The sequence below is a fragment of the Colossoma macropomum genome, unplaced genomic scaffold, assembly GCF_904425465.1.
Source record: "Colossoma macropomum unplaced genomic scaffold, Colossoma_macropomum, whole genome shotgun sequence".
Lineage (NCBI taxonomy): Eukaryota > Metazoa > Chordata > Actinopteri > Characiformes > Serrasalmidae > Colossoma > Colossoma macropomum.
In genome coordinates, this window is record NW_023494806.1 from 18,334,546 (window position 1) to 18,349,946 (window position 15,401).

A 15,401-nucleotide genomic window follows, 5' to 3' on the forward strand; every position below is an offset into this window, starting at 1 on the left:
TTCCAGATCAACGTTCTCACCATGCTGACTAAGACTGTCTGAGTGTGTTCAACCACAGTGTCAGACAGCGTGCATTTGATGACCACATAACCACAGGGATTAATGTACTGTAGCAAAGCTCAGGTGGTCAGTCTTGCTGTGGTAGCAGCAGCGCTATCTAAGAACGAAAGGCTTGTCTAAGAGCTAACAGTGACTTAAAAGACTGCAGTCATTGTCTTGACAGCAATCAGAACACTTATGACGAATGTAACACTTCCCATAGAAAATAAACGAGACCTGTTGTGTATTGCCACAGCATAACTAGCAGTGTTTAAAGTCTATTACTTGTTAGTTACATTAGCCTCATAGCTCCAGTACAAACCTGTGTAAATTACAGTTTTCACAGAACTAGCAAAAATGCTCAAGCAGCTAGAAATTAACTGCTCATGCTATCTTTCCTGAAGCGTGACTCTAAATTGATGTGCAAGTGAGCTCACCTGTCTTTGTTGCTAAAGTCCATCCCCAGCAAAATGTTCTCCTCTGTGTCCTGTCTGCCGCTGGTGTAAACAACCACCATGTACCGTACTCGGTCTGACCAAGCACTCTCCAACCGCACTGCCTGATAAACACACATAAATAACCAATACTAATGATCAGAACCATGAACACTCAAAACACTATAGAACCATGAACACTCAAAGAACCCTTTGCATGATTAAAGCGTTCTTTGCATCATGAAAGGGTTCTTCAGCTTGATGAAGAATGTGCTATATATAGTTCTATATCCTTTTAGAAAAGCGCTCTATATAGCACCAAAAAGAGTTTTTCTATTGATTCAAGCTTGACATCATAACAGTAGAAGAACCCTCTTTGGTGTTATATAGAACCCATTTCAAAAAGGTTCTACATAGAAACAGATGCAACACATTCTCCATCAGTCTGAAGCACCATTCCATGATGCAAAGAACCCTTTAATCATTTAATTCTCTTTGAGTGTTCATGGTTCTATACAGAACTATTTTCTTTCTAAAGAACGTTTAAAGAAGCAATTTTTAAGAGTATACCTGGACTACAATGCAAACTGGATGAATTCTTCATAGGTTAGAGTAAAAATGTGGACTGGTCAGTGGGCCCTGGTCATTTAAGGTCTTTTAATTTACAGCCCCTGTAAAACTCCCAAATTCCTCTAGTCTGTGCTCTTTTAATGAGCAAGCAATAACACAAACATAGCAAGCTAGCTAGGGAAACATTAGCAAACAAAATGTTCTTTCCTGCTCAAGCATCAAACATCTACATACTTATTGCATATTGATTTTTGGGGGGGGACTTTTCAGCCAGGCTAACATTAAATTCAGGGGTTAATGACAGGTTTGTTGGTCATTAGACAATGTTAATAGGTGCCCAACTTTGAGTTCCACCTTCACGATTGGTTTAGAAATTTCACACTCATTTTGTTTCCTCTCTAATGAGTCTACCTCATCCACATTTAGCCCCAAATTTCAGATGTTGTCCCTAGACGTACTTGTCACAAGATCACATCTGGCCCCACAAGACTAGCCTTCACCCTCCTAGCTTGGTAGCACTGTGTGACTGGGGGAGATCTAGTTATTAGGTCGGACTGGCAATTAAATGGGGAGAAAACTAGATCAAAATCAACTACAACTGGGGCGTCGTTTTAGCCAAATCATTCCTTTACATTGATCAAATAAAGTGACATAAGAGTGATGTGGGAGACATGTGAACTTGTGAAAATTTGCCCACTGAACACAGGGTGCAGACAAGTGCATTTGGCAAGTGGATTTGGCCACAGTTCCAATTTCACTCAGCGCCTCATACTTGCACATGGAAACACTCCACAATAACGCATGTACACCGAAGCATGTTCTCATCCGTTAATGAACACAACGAAACACACATAGCCTCTGGCAGGCAATAAAATGCGGCCAGGCATGAGTGAGTATGGGTGTTTGAGGGTGTGCTCACCAATTTGATTCGGTCCTCCGAGCGAAGAATGTTGATCATTACCTGCAAGTGCTGAGGTAAATCTCCTACAGAGACACAGAGAGCGAGAGAAAAAACACACTGTTAAAACGAAACAAGACATTGACAACTCAACCTCTTTAACACAGCAGCATTGCTCAACAGCATGACATACTCTGTATATTAGACCAACACAGCAGCAATAAAAAATGAAAAACAGGATTTACAGAGGTGAGGCCAAACAGGAAAAGACAGGCATGAATGATTCACACCTTGATGAGTGAGAAGGCAACAGGCTAACATTTGGGGGGGGGAAAAAAAAAACAACCATGTCTGGGGTGCTGGCCTGGCACCCAAACTTTTGAAAAGTACTTGCAACACACCTCATGTTCAATTTACTGCCTTATACTAGCAGTGACTTTAGCCACACACAAACACATACATACACACAAACTGAATTAGGTAAACTTTATGCTACAAATTTGCGAACATTGTGTGAGCTAATAGAAAACAAAGCCTGCTGTGGTCTCTTCTTTCTGATAACAGTATCACTGATGTGAAGCACCACTCTTCAGAAGCACCAAAAAGCTACTTAACTAATAGTGACTTCTTGAGGCGAATCTTCAGGCTGCTAAATGCAAGTGAGTTAGTCATGAACTAGCTCCATGTGGTGCTTCACATCGTATTAAAAAAATCAGTCACTTGTCACTCACAAACCACAAAGTTTGCTATCATTAGCTGTTTGTTGACCTAGAACCACCTAATACCCTTATTTTTTGCAAGGAAAATAGCAAGACAATCTAATGCGACTGGATTTATACACTGTAACAGCTTGTTGGTAGCACTATCCACTAGTTATTCTGTTCTCTCTTCAATTCAACTGTATTTGAAAAAGCAATTTTCATAACAATCATTGTCCCAAAGCAGCTTTCAAAAAAATCTATGCCTAGGCCACTAATAAGTATCACTGATGGAGACAGCGGCAGGAAAACTTCCCTAGAGCATGAGGAAGAAACCAAAGACTCAAAAGAAGAAACTCTCTAAGAGCATGGGCAAGAAACACTGAGAGGAACAAACACTCAAAAGGGAAAACTATCCTCTTCTGAGCTACACCTGACACTGTGCTAGTGTAGTGTAATAACGCAAAAAATGTCTTCGCTTCTTGTCACCTAAGACTCCTATTCTTTGGCATGATGAGGTGTGAAGTGAGATCCCACCCAAAACAACTTCCCTTTCAGGTTTGGCCACAACTGATGTCCAAATGCATTCCCATTGTGGCATCATATAACTTGGTACTCTCCTTTTATGGTTATCTGGGATTTAAATTAGCATGAACAGTTTTTAGTGATTAAGAAAAACATTAAACAATCATTTTATATGTAGGTTTGTTAAAGTAGCCCCCACTCTTGGCATTCTCTCAAGAAGCCACATGAGGAACCACCTGAGAGCCAACTGTCTTAAGAAGCTCCACAATTTCTGAGACCTTGTTGGCTGCTGAACAACTTGTTTTCAGCAGCCAACAAGGTCTAAATGAGGCATTTATTTTTAAATTAAACACTTGGTCTTATAAACTAACCACAAGCATTTAAGCACAAGTCTTTCAGAATGTTTCAAAAAATGCCTAAGATTATGAAAAACATACAATTAGATGTGTCCAAACACACAACTGGTACTGTATGACTCCTCATAGCCCCAAAGGTGTAGCTACAGGGTGGTCAAAGTTGTATTGTACCTAGCTTATTAGCTTGTGGTTCGTATGTGAGCTTGGAGTTAACATATCAGCTTGTGTCTAGAGCATTAGATCTGCACACTAACGAATTTCAAATTCATTTCAAATATTGCTCTTATAATGTTGAATGCTCTAATAATCATGCCACCTTTAATAACTGTGAGTTCATTAATTGTGTTTGTTCAAAACTGAATTTTCTCACTGGTAATTACAATGACATAGGCTAGTTCTTGGGTTTCCTCCCTACAGTGATGTCCCAAGGACATAATGCTTCCTAGCTCGTCACCTTCCATGCAAAATGAATCATTTTCATTCCACACAAGCTGAAGCACTTTTACGCCTACTGGTTCAATCAGTTGGTTTCAGTCAAACAACCTGCCCTTTGTGGACAAGATGCATATGTCCCTGCATTGAAATGATCATATCCTGTCATGTTTTCTACATAGTTTTCAAGGTGAACTTCAGCTGAGTTTAGCCTTGAAAGTCAAACTTCTGATGCTTTGTGTACGTATGAGCAGAGCGTCAGCTGTGTTTGGTCAGCAAGTGAGCTTGAACTGATAAACTACCAATCAGATCTGGGGTCAGTTAAAAAAATTACACACTCCCCTACAAACACTGAGTCTTCAGGACCTGTGAAACAAAACCTTGCACCAGAAAACCAGTTCTCCAGACAAAGACAAACTGTACGCTCATTTGTATGCATCTCATTCCCAGGCCGGCCTGGCATGACTCTGTGCATTCTCAGCAACACAGGGTGAATATCACGTGGCAGCCAGACAAGCTCATAAATCTCAACCATCATCAGCCTTAAATAACAGTTTGGGTTCCGATCAGATGCCATTTTACACCCAGCCTGTCTGGCTCTTTTTCATTTTCAAGGGGGTCCAAGCACCAAAGATGCTGGGACATTACTGTTCTTGTTAAGATTTTCTGTACTTTTTTGGCAACATTGCAGATAACTAGTGTTCCATCCATCAATCGTGAGTCACCCCCCATGGTTGGCATGGTGATCGGAAAAGGGGGTTGACTAAGGCCCACATCTGAATAAAACCTGTCTGGAAACAGGATTTATGTGAAAGAACAAACCCATCTATTTTGTCTAGTTTCAGGTTTTTGATGACACTGGTCTACTTTCAAAATAAGAATGTTGTTCCAGGTTCAGTTATTGCTCCTGTGCACCTTAACAAATTATGCACGCAAGAGGGAAGCTGATCCTAGATCAGTACTCTCAAGTCTGTATCCACTTTCGGTTGAACTTTCTTTGACCTTTAAAAAAGCATGCTTGAGTTGCTATACCGCACTGCATTTCCCTGTGTGAAGAAAACAGGCGCAACCTCAGTCCCACCTACCCTTCACTAACCCTCCAGGAGAGAAACTGACCTCAGGTCAGTGCCAAAGGGCAGCACTCAGCAGCAGCTGCTGAGAAAGCTGCATTTGCACCCACACGGTGGCGTAACTACTAGGGCAAATGCACTGGAGCCCATGGTGCAGGGGGACCCACAACAACTGGGCTCCCTAAAATCTTTGTTGGGCCCCTCATATAGATATAGACACAACTGTACACGCATGTTTCACAGAAAGATCCAATTTCTTGACAACATACCTCACTAGTTAGCTTCCATCAACACTACAGAGACGGCACTGACGTCTATCTAACTCGTAATTTATAATGATCTATGATCACGCTTTTCAGACCGACCCTTCTCAACCTGCAATATGATAAATTATATGACCAAAAGTATGTGGACACACAACCATCACACCTATATGAGCTTGTTGGACATTCCATTTCAAAACCATGGGCATTTATATGGAGTTGTTTAGGACAGTGTTTATACAGAGTTTATATGAAGTGATCATAATATTTGTATCATCCCAAATTGACGTGCTACCATTTGGTAATTCGATGCGCTGTGAGATTTAACATACATGGTACTTTATTTGTGGACATTCTAACATCTGGTTTTGCTTAATATGCAGCTTGGCAGACTGCTAATGGGCTAACAGACGAATTCAGTAATATTCAGAGTTAGGCCTTAAATTTTAATATTTATGGAATAATTTACTGTAAAACTGGAACATACAAAGAATAAAAAAAAATAAATAAAAATCCCTGAATGTCTGTTACAAGGTTTGTTTGCCCAAAATCTGTGTGTAGACTTCAGCCATGTAGAATTGAACCCAGTGTGTGCCATTATGTGGGCAGTTTTTTATTATAAACATTGCACACATATAATGTTATTTAAAAATGACATTCAGATCCACAGTCATATGCAAATGTTTGGACCTTCATGGTCAAATAAGTTGATTTTCTGAGGGAAAATAAGTTAACATACTCTCTACAGTGACTCTACAATTATGTTTATTTGCTGAATTAAACATTTTGGAGAAATATAAAACATATTTTGGCCAGGGCAAAGGTTTACGATTTAATGTTTTTTTTCCACTATGTTAAATTCAGCAAATGAATAGAAATTGTACACTAAAATGTACGAATAATATTTCAATGTGTTCTCTGTAAAGGACTTATTTTCACTTAGAAGATCAACAAAACATGGGGGTGCTCTTTGTGTGCTAATGACATTACAAACATTTGAAAAATGAATGCAATATTGTGAACATATTATAAACTGATAAAAAATTAGATAACTATTGTGACTTTTCTTTGGCTAACACGGACTTACAAAAAGCCACATCACAAAATAATACATAAATAATAAGTATTTTCACAATACCTCCAGTGTAATACGGTGATGTAGTTAATGTCCAATTGCCAACCTGCTTGTTCCAACAATGGAATGAATCATGGTTGCAAGTTGTGACAACCACAGAAAGACAAGAGTTTAGAGATAAAAGAGTGGTATTAACATGCATGTGTACAGGAACACCCAGCACAAGTTGGCTGAATATTCTCTTAAAGAAATACACAATCATTCTTTTGACATCCTTTACACACAACTCTCTCTATCTCTTGCCATCTCACACCCTGCCACTGAACTCTGACAAAAAGGGAGACATCTCTGTGTTCTCAGACTTGATGATGTATTCAAAAACAACATGTAAAATCGAAACTTAACATCCCGCAAGTCGTCAACAGCATGACCAAGAGCAGCTGAAACAACAGCACTGAGATAACATCAGATGAGCTAAGTGGGTTAAAAAAGAGAAGAACATTTAACAAAAAAAGTAGAACAAATTTGATGCCAAACGGTGGGATGGGCCTTCCAAAGAGAAGTGGGAGTTTATTTACCCCAAGCAGACAGACTCTACTGTCACTGTGCAGTTCAAGTCGTATTGATTGCAAGTAGAACAACAGGCAACCTAATGCTATTTGTTTAAACAAGAACATGCCATTCAGGATCTCTTAATTTACCTCATTATTCACACCTCTGGGTGGTGGAACAACGTTAGCACATGTACTTGGGCTTGTGAACGGAGCAGTGAGAGCAAGCAGCTTCAGTCAGCTCAGAGAACCAGTTGCAAGAAAACATTAAAAGTACAGACCAGCCTTCATTTATTTCATTTCCAGTCAAAACGGCCATTGAGTACAAGTTATCCTTTTACACATTACAAAGTATACATACTTTTCAGAAGATTAGATACAAGATAATCTTATTGCATAAGGAAGGAGAAAGTCAAAGAAAAATAAGTGCGAAAACAACTTCAAAAAATGATAAAGAGAAAATGGGATTCCTAGCAACTGTGCAAGACTTGGTAGACCACCGAAACTCTCCCTATCAAATAAACAGTACTTAAAGGTTTCATCTTTGAGACAGAGGAGAAAATCAAGCCCCACTCTTGCTTCAGATCTGAAAAAATCCACAGGTTTTTCTGTCCATCCTTCCACTGTAAGAAGACAACTCAACACTATGAGTCTGAAAGAATGTGAAGCTCACATGTAGCCCTTACTGAGACCATGAGTTCTCTGAATAGTGGACTGGCCATCCCAGAGTCCAGACTTCAACATCATTGGAAGCGTTTAGGAATACAAATCATCAGAAGCAGAAGATGACAAGCCAACTTTTAAGACCAAACTTTGGAGGTGTGTAAAAAATATCCCTGCAGATTTCTTGAACTGAAAGCAAGTGTCCAGAAAAGAATGAAAGCTGTAATAAAGGTAAATAGTGGACACATTAAAAGCTGGAAAAAAAAATATTATTTAGTTGTTGAGGTTTCTGTGTAATTTTCTGTTCTATGTTTCCTGGAAGTTAAATGAATAGTTTGTACTTTATGGCCGTATTAAACAGAAATGAAATAAATGAAGGGTGCTCTCTGATTTTTGCACTGCACTCTACAGTCCACCTGCCAGCCAAGAGCAGCTCTGTGGTTACAAACTGACCACTGAAGAACAACTAGAGGATGACAAATACAGTCCAGTGTGGTCCAATGAAACAACCCAAAATGAAGGTAACTAGAGATACAAAACATTAACTTACTGGCCACTTTGTCAGTGGGACAATCGTCCCAGGTACTGTCAGTGTCACTTAGAGAATGATCCAACACCCAAACAATATCTGGACAAAAGCAGTCCTGTGGTCAGAAACTGACCAATGACAAATGGGGTAGAGCGGAGCAGATACACTGTGCAGCAAACAGACTGGCTACAGTCTGCAACTGTACACCTATATAGTGGACTTACAAGATAGGTGGAGTTTATAAAGCGGTCAGTGAGTGGAAGTACACAGGAGGTGGTTTCTACCAAGTTTGTAGAATACAATGTGGTTAGTTACAGTTCTATAGAACTTGTACTATCCCCTGTCCTACACCTCACCTGCACATCAGAGCAGAAGTGCTGCGCTCACATCTCTAATATGCTGCACTAAACCGCTAATCCGGCTAATCCACATAAACACACACACGCTCACAGGCCGCACTTGTCTGGGACACGCTTAACCAGCAGTGTGCAGTGTGTGTTGACGTTCAGTGCAGGCCCTGAGAGTGTTCTGAGTCTTTGCAGGTGCTGTGCAGCATCTGCTGTCCTCACACTGCCCCAGAACACATACATACTTCTACAGCACCAGCTGAAGGTTACTGGCAGAGCATCGGAGGCAGAGCACAGGCAGAAAAAAGGGAGTGCGCGGTGAGGTTGACTGGGAGATTTATGGAGAAAATGTGAAGTGAGGAATTATGCAAGCAGAAAGAGCAAAGACAAACGTGAAAAAAGACATTAATGTGACTGGAAGAACTACTGACACAGGGGTGGAATATAGGTAATAAATAAAAAAATAATGCAGGAACTTTTACATGTAAAAATCACCAGAGACTTATATTTTCACACATACAATACTGTGCAAAAGTCAGAGACCTCCCTTCATGTATTTATTTGCCTGTCAAAGCAGTTTTTCATGTCTGGAAAAAAACATTTAACAGAAAATTATATAATATCATTTTTTTCAGTATTTAGTGTATCCACCTTTTGCCCTTATTACGGCTTCCATTCTTTTCTTGACGCTTACTTTCAGTTTTTCTAAGAAATCTGCACAGATATTTTTCCACACCTCCAAAGATCAGTCTTAGAAGTTGGTTGCATTTTCTGCTTATCAGCATTCAAGCAAGTTTAGACTCATCAGTCTATAAAACCTTACTCAGATGTCTAGCTTCAGGGTTCTAGTGCAAATTTTCTTCATGTCTACTTCCTTTTCTTGGTAAAGTCTTCTTAACAGCAACACATCATTTCAGAACCATAGCACTGAGTCTTCTCACAGTAGAAGGATGGACAGAAACACCTGTGGACTTTTTTGGAGATTTGAAGCAACAGTGAAGCTTCATTCATCTCCTCTGTCTCAAAGCTTTAAGTAGTGTTTACCTGATGGGGACAATTTTGGTGGTCTACTGGATCTTGCGCCGTTGTTAGGAGTTGCATTTTCTCTAAGAGATTTAATCCTTTGTTGATCTCCAGTTCTGAAATCTGTTTTTTTCACTTATTTTCTTTCAGCTTTCTCCTTCTTTATGCAAATGGTTTATCTTATATCTAATGTCCTCAGGAATATCTCAATTGTAGAAACACACAGGAAAGAAATGTGAAGGCAGCTGAGGTGACTTTGGGTAGCTGTTGTGTGAATGTTCATGTCTGTTTGAAAGGAAACATCATGTCAATGAGCTCTTTGGGAGCAGCTTTTGTTGGGAGGACACAGCTGGAACTGGTTGGGTTTAAGATTGGAATGATAAAAGAAGTGGCAAAAGTAAAGACTGGACAAATTAAATACTGATAGATTTGATTTTATACTGCTTATATTTTATACCTAGGCTTTTGGGTCATTTTTAATTAAATATCCATTTGTTGCTTTTTTCTGACACTGAAAAATGTACAACTAACGTAATAAATAACAAACAAATCTAAAATATTCTAAAACTGAAAAAAAAACTGAATCACTTGTATAATTTTCATTATGATGATGCGATTCAGACATATTTTTCTTTAAAAGACACAGACAGACAGGAACGCTTAGTGTAAAAGAGGGTGAGTCATGAGGTGAGTAAATTCTCACCTGCACGTTTGTGGTGGGGATAAACTCCACACTCAAACTACGCTCTAGTTTGTGTTTTGTGCGCATGCACTCACCTGCATGTTTGTGATGGGGGTGTGGCTTCTGACCCTGTGCACTGCTGCCCTGCTGTAGGAACAACGCCGCCCCCTTCACCATTAAAAAGCTCTCACTCAGACTGCAACAGAGAGAGAAAGAGAGAGATTCAGTATTTTGGCACCGTCTTGTCAAATATCAAATATTTCTGATTATTTTCTTATCAGAGTGCCATTCACGCTAGATCAGCACTGCTAAGAACCAGCACCTCCCTGGGGACAAAACCAGCAAAAAGGTCCAATGCACACAGCACAACACCGGCTAAAACAACTGGCAAAAAGGTCCAATGCACACAGCACAACACCAGCTAAAGTAACTGGTAAAACAGTCCAACACACATACCACCACACCAGTTCCAGTAACTGGCAAAAAGATCCAACACACATAGCACAGCAACAGCTTCCTTGACTTGGAAAAGGTCCAATGCATATTACACAACATCAACTCCATAACTGCTCCAATGAATGCCAAAAAGATCCAATGCATGTAAGCACCACACAAGTTTCAGTAAATGGTGAAAAAAATCCAACACACACAGCAAAACACCAGTTGCTGTAACTGGCAAAAAAGTCCAACATACAAAAGCACCACACCGGCTCTAGTCACTCTCAAAAAGGTCCAATATGCTAAACAGAAGGATGAATCCTGTTAGTCTCCTACAAACTTGCTTACCAAACCTTGAGATGGGGAAAATCCTGTGCTGTGACTCAGTGTTTGGTGAGCACTCTGAGCTGAGTTTAATTGTCTCCTGTAAGCCATGCTGGTTTGGGAGAGTGATCCTGAACAGGAGCCAGTCTCAGGAGCCAGAGTGGCCGTGAGGCTTGGGGATGGTTACGCAAGCTGTCTCACCTGCGCTGTTCTGCGTGCTCATGACAGCTTCTCTGGGCTTCTGTGTTCAAGTAGGATGACGTTGTTAATTTCCAACAACGTTTGACTCTCTAACAAAAACAAAAACAGGTGGGGTAATGGCCAATCATGTCAAGCTCAATGGACTTCAAACTAAGCAACAAGGCCTCATTCGTTTTCTCGGAAAGTTCTCAGAAATAATGTGCTCTTTAATCATTTGAGCCATTAGCTCACAGTGAACAAAGCAAAACAAAAGGAGGAAAATTAAAACCAACCATCAGAACCCTAAATTCCATTTTATCAAAGACGATGATTTGAACACTAACATATAGAGGATTCCTTAATCCAGTGGTCACCAATCAAACTCCTTCTTGCAGGTTTTAGCTCCAAACCTTATCCACCACACCTGATCCAACCAATGTGAAGTGTGTGACTTCGACTGAATCAACTTTGCTAGGATTTCGACCGGAGGTGAAATGTGCAGGAGGATCTCCAAGAGGAGGATTGGTAACAACTGCTATAACTCATTACCACAATGTATCTCAATGAGGAAAACAATTATCAAAATGGAAACAATGTCACTAAGAGTGGTTTAATGTGAAATGGCAAATTACAGAGAAACTAACAGATTTCTTTACAGTGGTGGTGACAGGAACCAGGAGTTACAATGTCTACAATGCAAAAACAGCCATTTTATTGACTATTTAAAACCACCAGTGAATCTACATGCATGTTTTGAGTTTTTGTTCATAATGTTGATAATAGTCTAAAAAAGGGGTTTTTGAGTACTATTCTGTCCAGCATATAATGTCAAATAATGTCTCGGACGTCAGGTGCTGTATATGTAACCATGTCATGTTTTATGTTTTGTGAGGGAGTTTTTACACGCATTAAACTCGTCAGACGTCTGGTTTCTATCTCCACAATTTCAAACAATTTTCAAAATGGTGGTGATAGAAACACAACATTTCATATCAAACAACTCTGAATGACGTTAATTTATATCTCAACCATTGAATTATGCACAAATCTTAAAAAGTAACTGGAATGTATTTATAAAAAAGTAAAAAGTAACAACACACCATGTGACCAGAACATGTGACAGCACACATGACTCAAGCTGCCTTGCAGAAGAAGAGAAGGAGGAAAGGCAAAGAAGTAGCTGAAAAACTTCAGGGTTGCGTTTTTTTCTTGCCCAGCTGGGGTCATGACCCTGTGCTGACTCAATTTTTAGGGCATTGTCTCGCTCTGACTGGACTTCCTGTGTCCAGTGTCCTGAGGAACTCAAGGCCACACCCACCAGAAAACGATAAAGAGACAACAACAGAAGTGGCTTTGTCCTTCCTCCTCTCTCTCTTCTCTGTCCCCCCACTCCTTCTCTCTTTATCTACATCTCACTTTCTCTCCCTCTTTCTCTCTCACCCCCTCTCTGTCCCTATCTCTCTCACCCCCCGCCTCTCTCTCTGTCTTCTGCTCCAAAGACAAAGTTAAGCTGTGTAAAGGATGCGGGGGTGTCTGCAGATTACATGGGCTTTTGTTTCACTTCTCTTTTCTTCTATTTCTCTCTCCCTCTTTCACTCTCTTTCTTTCTCTCTGTCCACCCTGCCAGCAATCTACCCCAGGCCTAAGGGGTAAAGGTGTCTATCTGAGAACAAAAGAAAGAAAGTGAGTGATGAATATGAGGAGAAACCACAGAAGAGAGAGAAAAAAGAGAGAGAGGTAAATCAAACAGACTGCACACATCCTGAGGTGTGGGGTTTCGTAGCGAGGCTTACGGAAGCAACAGTATGAGTGAAAGGGGCTTTTGTCTGCAGTGAGCCCCCAGGATTAGCTCCGAGTTCACTAACAGAAAGCATAGCAAGCATACATATTCTACCCTTTAGTAATCACTCGGGGTGTCCAATCTTATGTGTAAAGGGCCGGTATGGCTCCAGACTTTCACTCCAACAAAGCAGGAGGTCACCTGATGAAGCATTTTAAGACTAAGACCAACTGATTAAACAAGTGACGTCAGGTGTGCACCACCTTGTTGGAGTGAAAACCTGCAGCCACATCGGCCCTTTGCGGATAAGACTGGACACCCCTGACGTAGATGGTAGTTGAGGCATCTGATGTCAACCTGCTAAAAAACGGTCAGTCGAGTTTTTACTAGCGAAGCAGCAAAATGAATATCACTGCTGTCGGAAGAAAACCTTGTATCCCCACAGTAGTTAATCTCCACCCATTCAGGCCGAAGTTATAAGGAGCCTGGACTGCCTATATATGAGGGCAGCCAATAGGAACAGAGCTTATTAACATACATCAGCACAGCCTGTTTAGAGAAGTTGGAAAATGGTCATTTGGAATTAATTATGTCATAAGTAGACCTCAAGGAAAGAAATAAATAAAATACAAGAAAAAATTGTAGGTTACACCTTTAAAAGTTGTAAAATTTTGAATGCAATATTTATTAGATTCCAAAAGGCAACTATGGCTGAATTCTAGAGTGCCTGTGCTGTAGGAACAGAAAACAATTTTTGGCCTTTTTTTTCTTTTTTTCTTGAAAAATGTTACCGAACCCCCTCTGTACAAAGTACCTCAAGCCACTGCAGAAATCTATTACCAAAAACACAAAAACCTTAATCTAGATGAATAAATACAGTGTAGACACGGAGGATAATGAATTAAGTGAACTCTAAAACACAGAGGTAAAGTGCAGAGGACTGGAGAGAAGTGACACGTGATTCAGAAATGAAGTATGAATGAGCGCAATAAGGTTTTAACCTAGGCATAACCTGAAGAGGTGAGTCTACAGACCACAATGGAAGGAACTGAGTGACTGTACAGTGCAGTTACAATACTTATTGCCTATAACTCTTTTTCATAAGACTACAAATATTTTATTAAAGCAAACATATCAATAAACCCTGGGTAACATGTGGACATGCTCCGGGTGCAGTCAAGAGCAAAGTCAGTTTAGAATGAGTCCTGTTGCAGAATGATGAACGTCAGCAAGGAGATCATTTGGTTGTCAAAAAGCCTAATTTACTATTTGACTTTATTTTAAAAATGTCAAGTTTGGACTCATCCCTATTAGCTATGAAAGCATGATGAATACGACTCTAGAATAAGTGTAAGACAGCTTTACAACTTGAATAAATGGATTCATGGAGTGGTTGGAGGCCATTATGGTCATCATAAATCAGCTTTTTGATTTGTATTTGTTATTTTCTAAAGCGTCCAGATGAGGCTTTCCATTACAGAGAGAGCTGTGGCAGTATTCCATCCATCCCTGTTCACTCTGGAGTAGTTGGGAAATCTTCAAATGGGCAAGTTTTGCACAGCCATAGTTTATGCTTGGTATGGTTTGAAGAGTTAATACGGTCACAGACAGATATTTTTTCCTCTAGGTGAGGGGTATGCATCTGTTGTTTTGTGTGAGTGTTGTCAGTAAGCCTTCTGTTGGGACCTGAAGCATACATGAACAACCAGTGTTTCTGCTATGGTTCTCCTGCCCCCTAAACCTGCTTGACCACCTTGGAGCCATTTGCATGTCATTCAACCTCCTGCTGTGATGAAAAGTCCCACCTGGACGCTCCAGAGAGTAACAGAGTCATGCAGCATCACATCACTGTTCAATTTCTGTGATGATTTGTGATAAGGTTCATGACTGACCCACCCCTGCGTGAACTCAATCTTTTTCTGAAAGTTGTAATCCTGCCTTACACTTGTGTTGAACTCCTCACTCGCCATATTCTCATATCTAACATCCTGCAGGTACACAATCAGATTTCTGATCATCACAGATCTTTCTTCTGAATGATACCAGTGCCTCTGTTAAATCTTAATTGTAAACTTGTGCTATTTGTATCATAATGTCACTATTTAGTGCAGTCCAGAGGAGTTCCCCTTTTGAGCTTTGGTTCCTTTCAGTCTTTCTTTCTCATGCTCTAGGCTTTTTTCAGTCACTATCTGCCTTGGCTTGAAGTAGCAGAAATTGTAGACTACACAGTTTTTTTTCAATATGCACCAATCTAGTGATGCAACAATTAGTCAAAGTCAGCCCGTCACTATAGGTTGACCATGGAAAAAGTCATATTTGGACAGAATACTGTTGGGCTACAGATGAGTTCAGACAGAATTTGTGAGGCTACAGTAAAACTCAGACTCAATTTTATCAGGCTACATTCAGGTTCAGAGAGATTTGTCAGGCTACACTAAGGCCTGGATGGAATTTTGTCAGGCTAGAATTAGGTTCAAGCAGAATTTTGTTAGACTACATTCGGGTTCAGACAGAATCTTGTCAG

The 15,401-nt window shown here is 40.2% G+C and overlaps 1 protein-coding gene across 2 annotated transcripts in view; it reads right to left on the bottom strand.

The window, feature by feature from the left end:
* Positions 1-15,401, bottom strand: part of ssh1a (slingshot protein phosphatase 1a) — a 65,067-nt gene that overhangs the window by 16,921 nt on the left and 32,745 nt on the right. For both annotated transcript variants that reach the window (XM_036597916.1, XM_036597917.1), the window contains 3 exons: positions 10,251-10,351; positions 1,963-2,027; positions 477-598 (listed from right to left, as the gene is read on the bottom strand). In XM_036597916.1, coding sequence (XP_036453809.1) covers positions 477-598; positions 1,963-2,027; positions 10,251-10,351 — 288 coding nt within the window. The remainder of the gene's footprint in view (positions 1-476; positions 599-1,962; positions 2,028-10,250; positions 10,352-15,401) is intronic.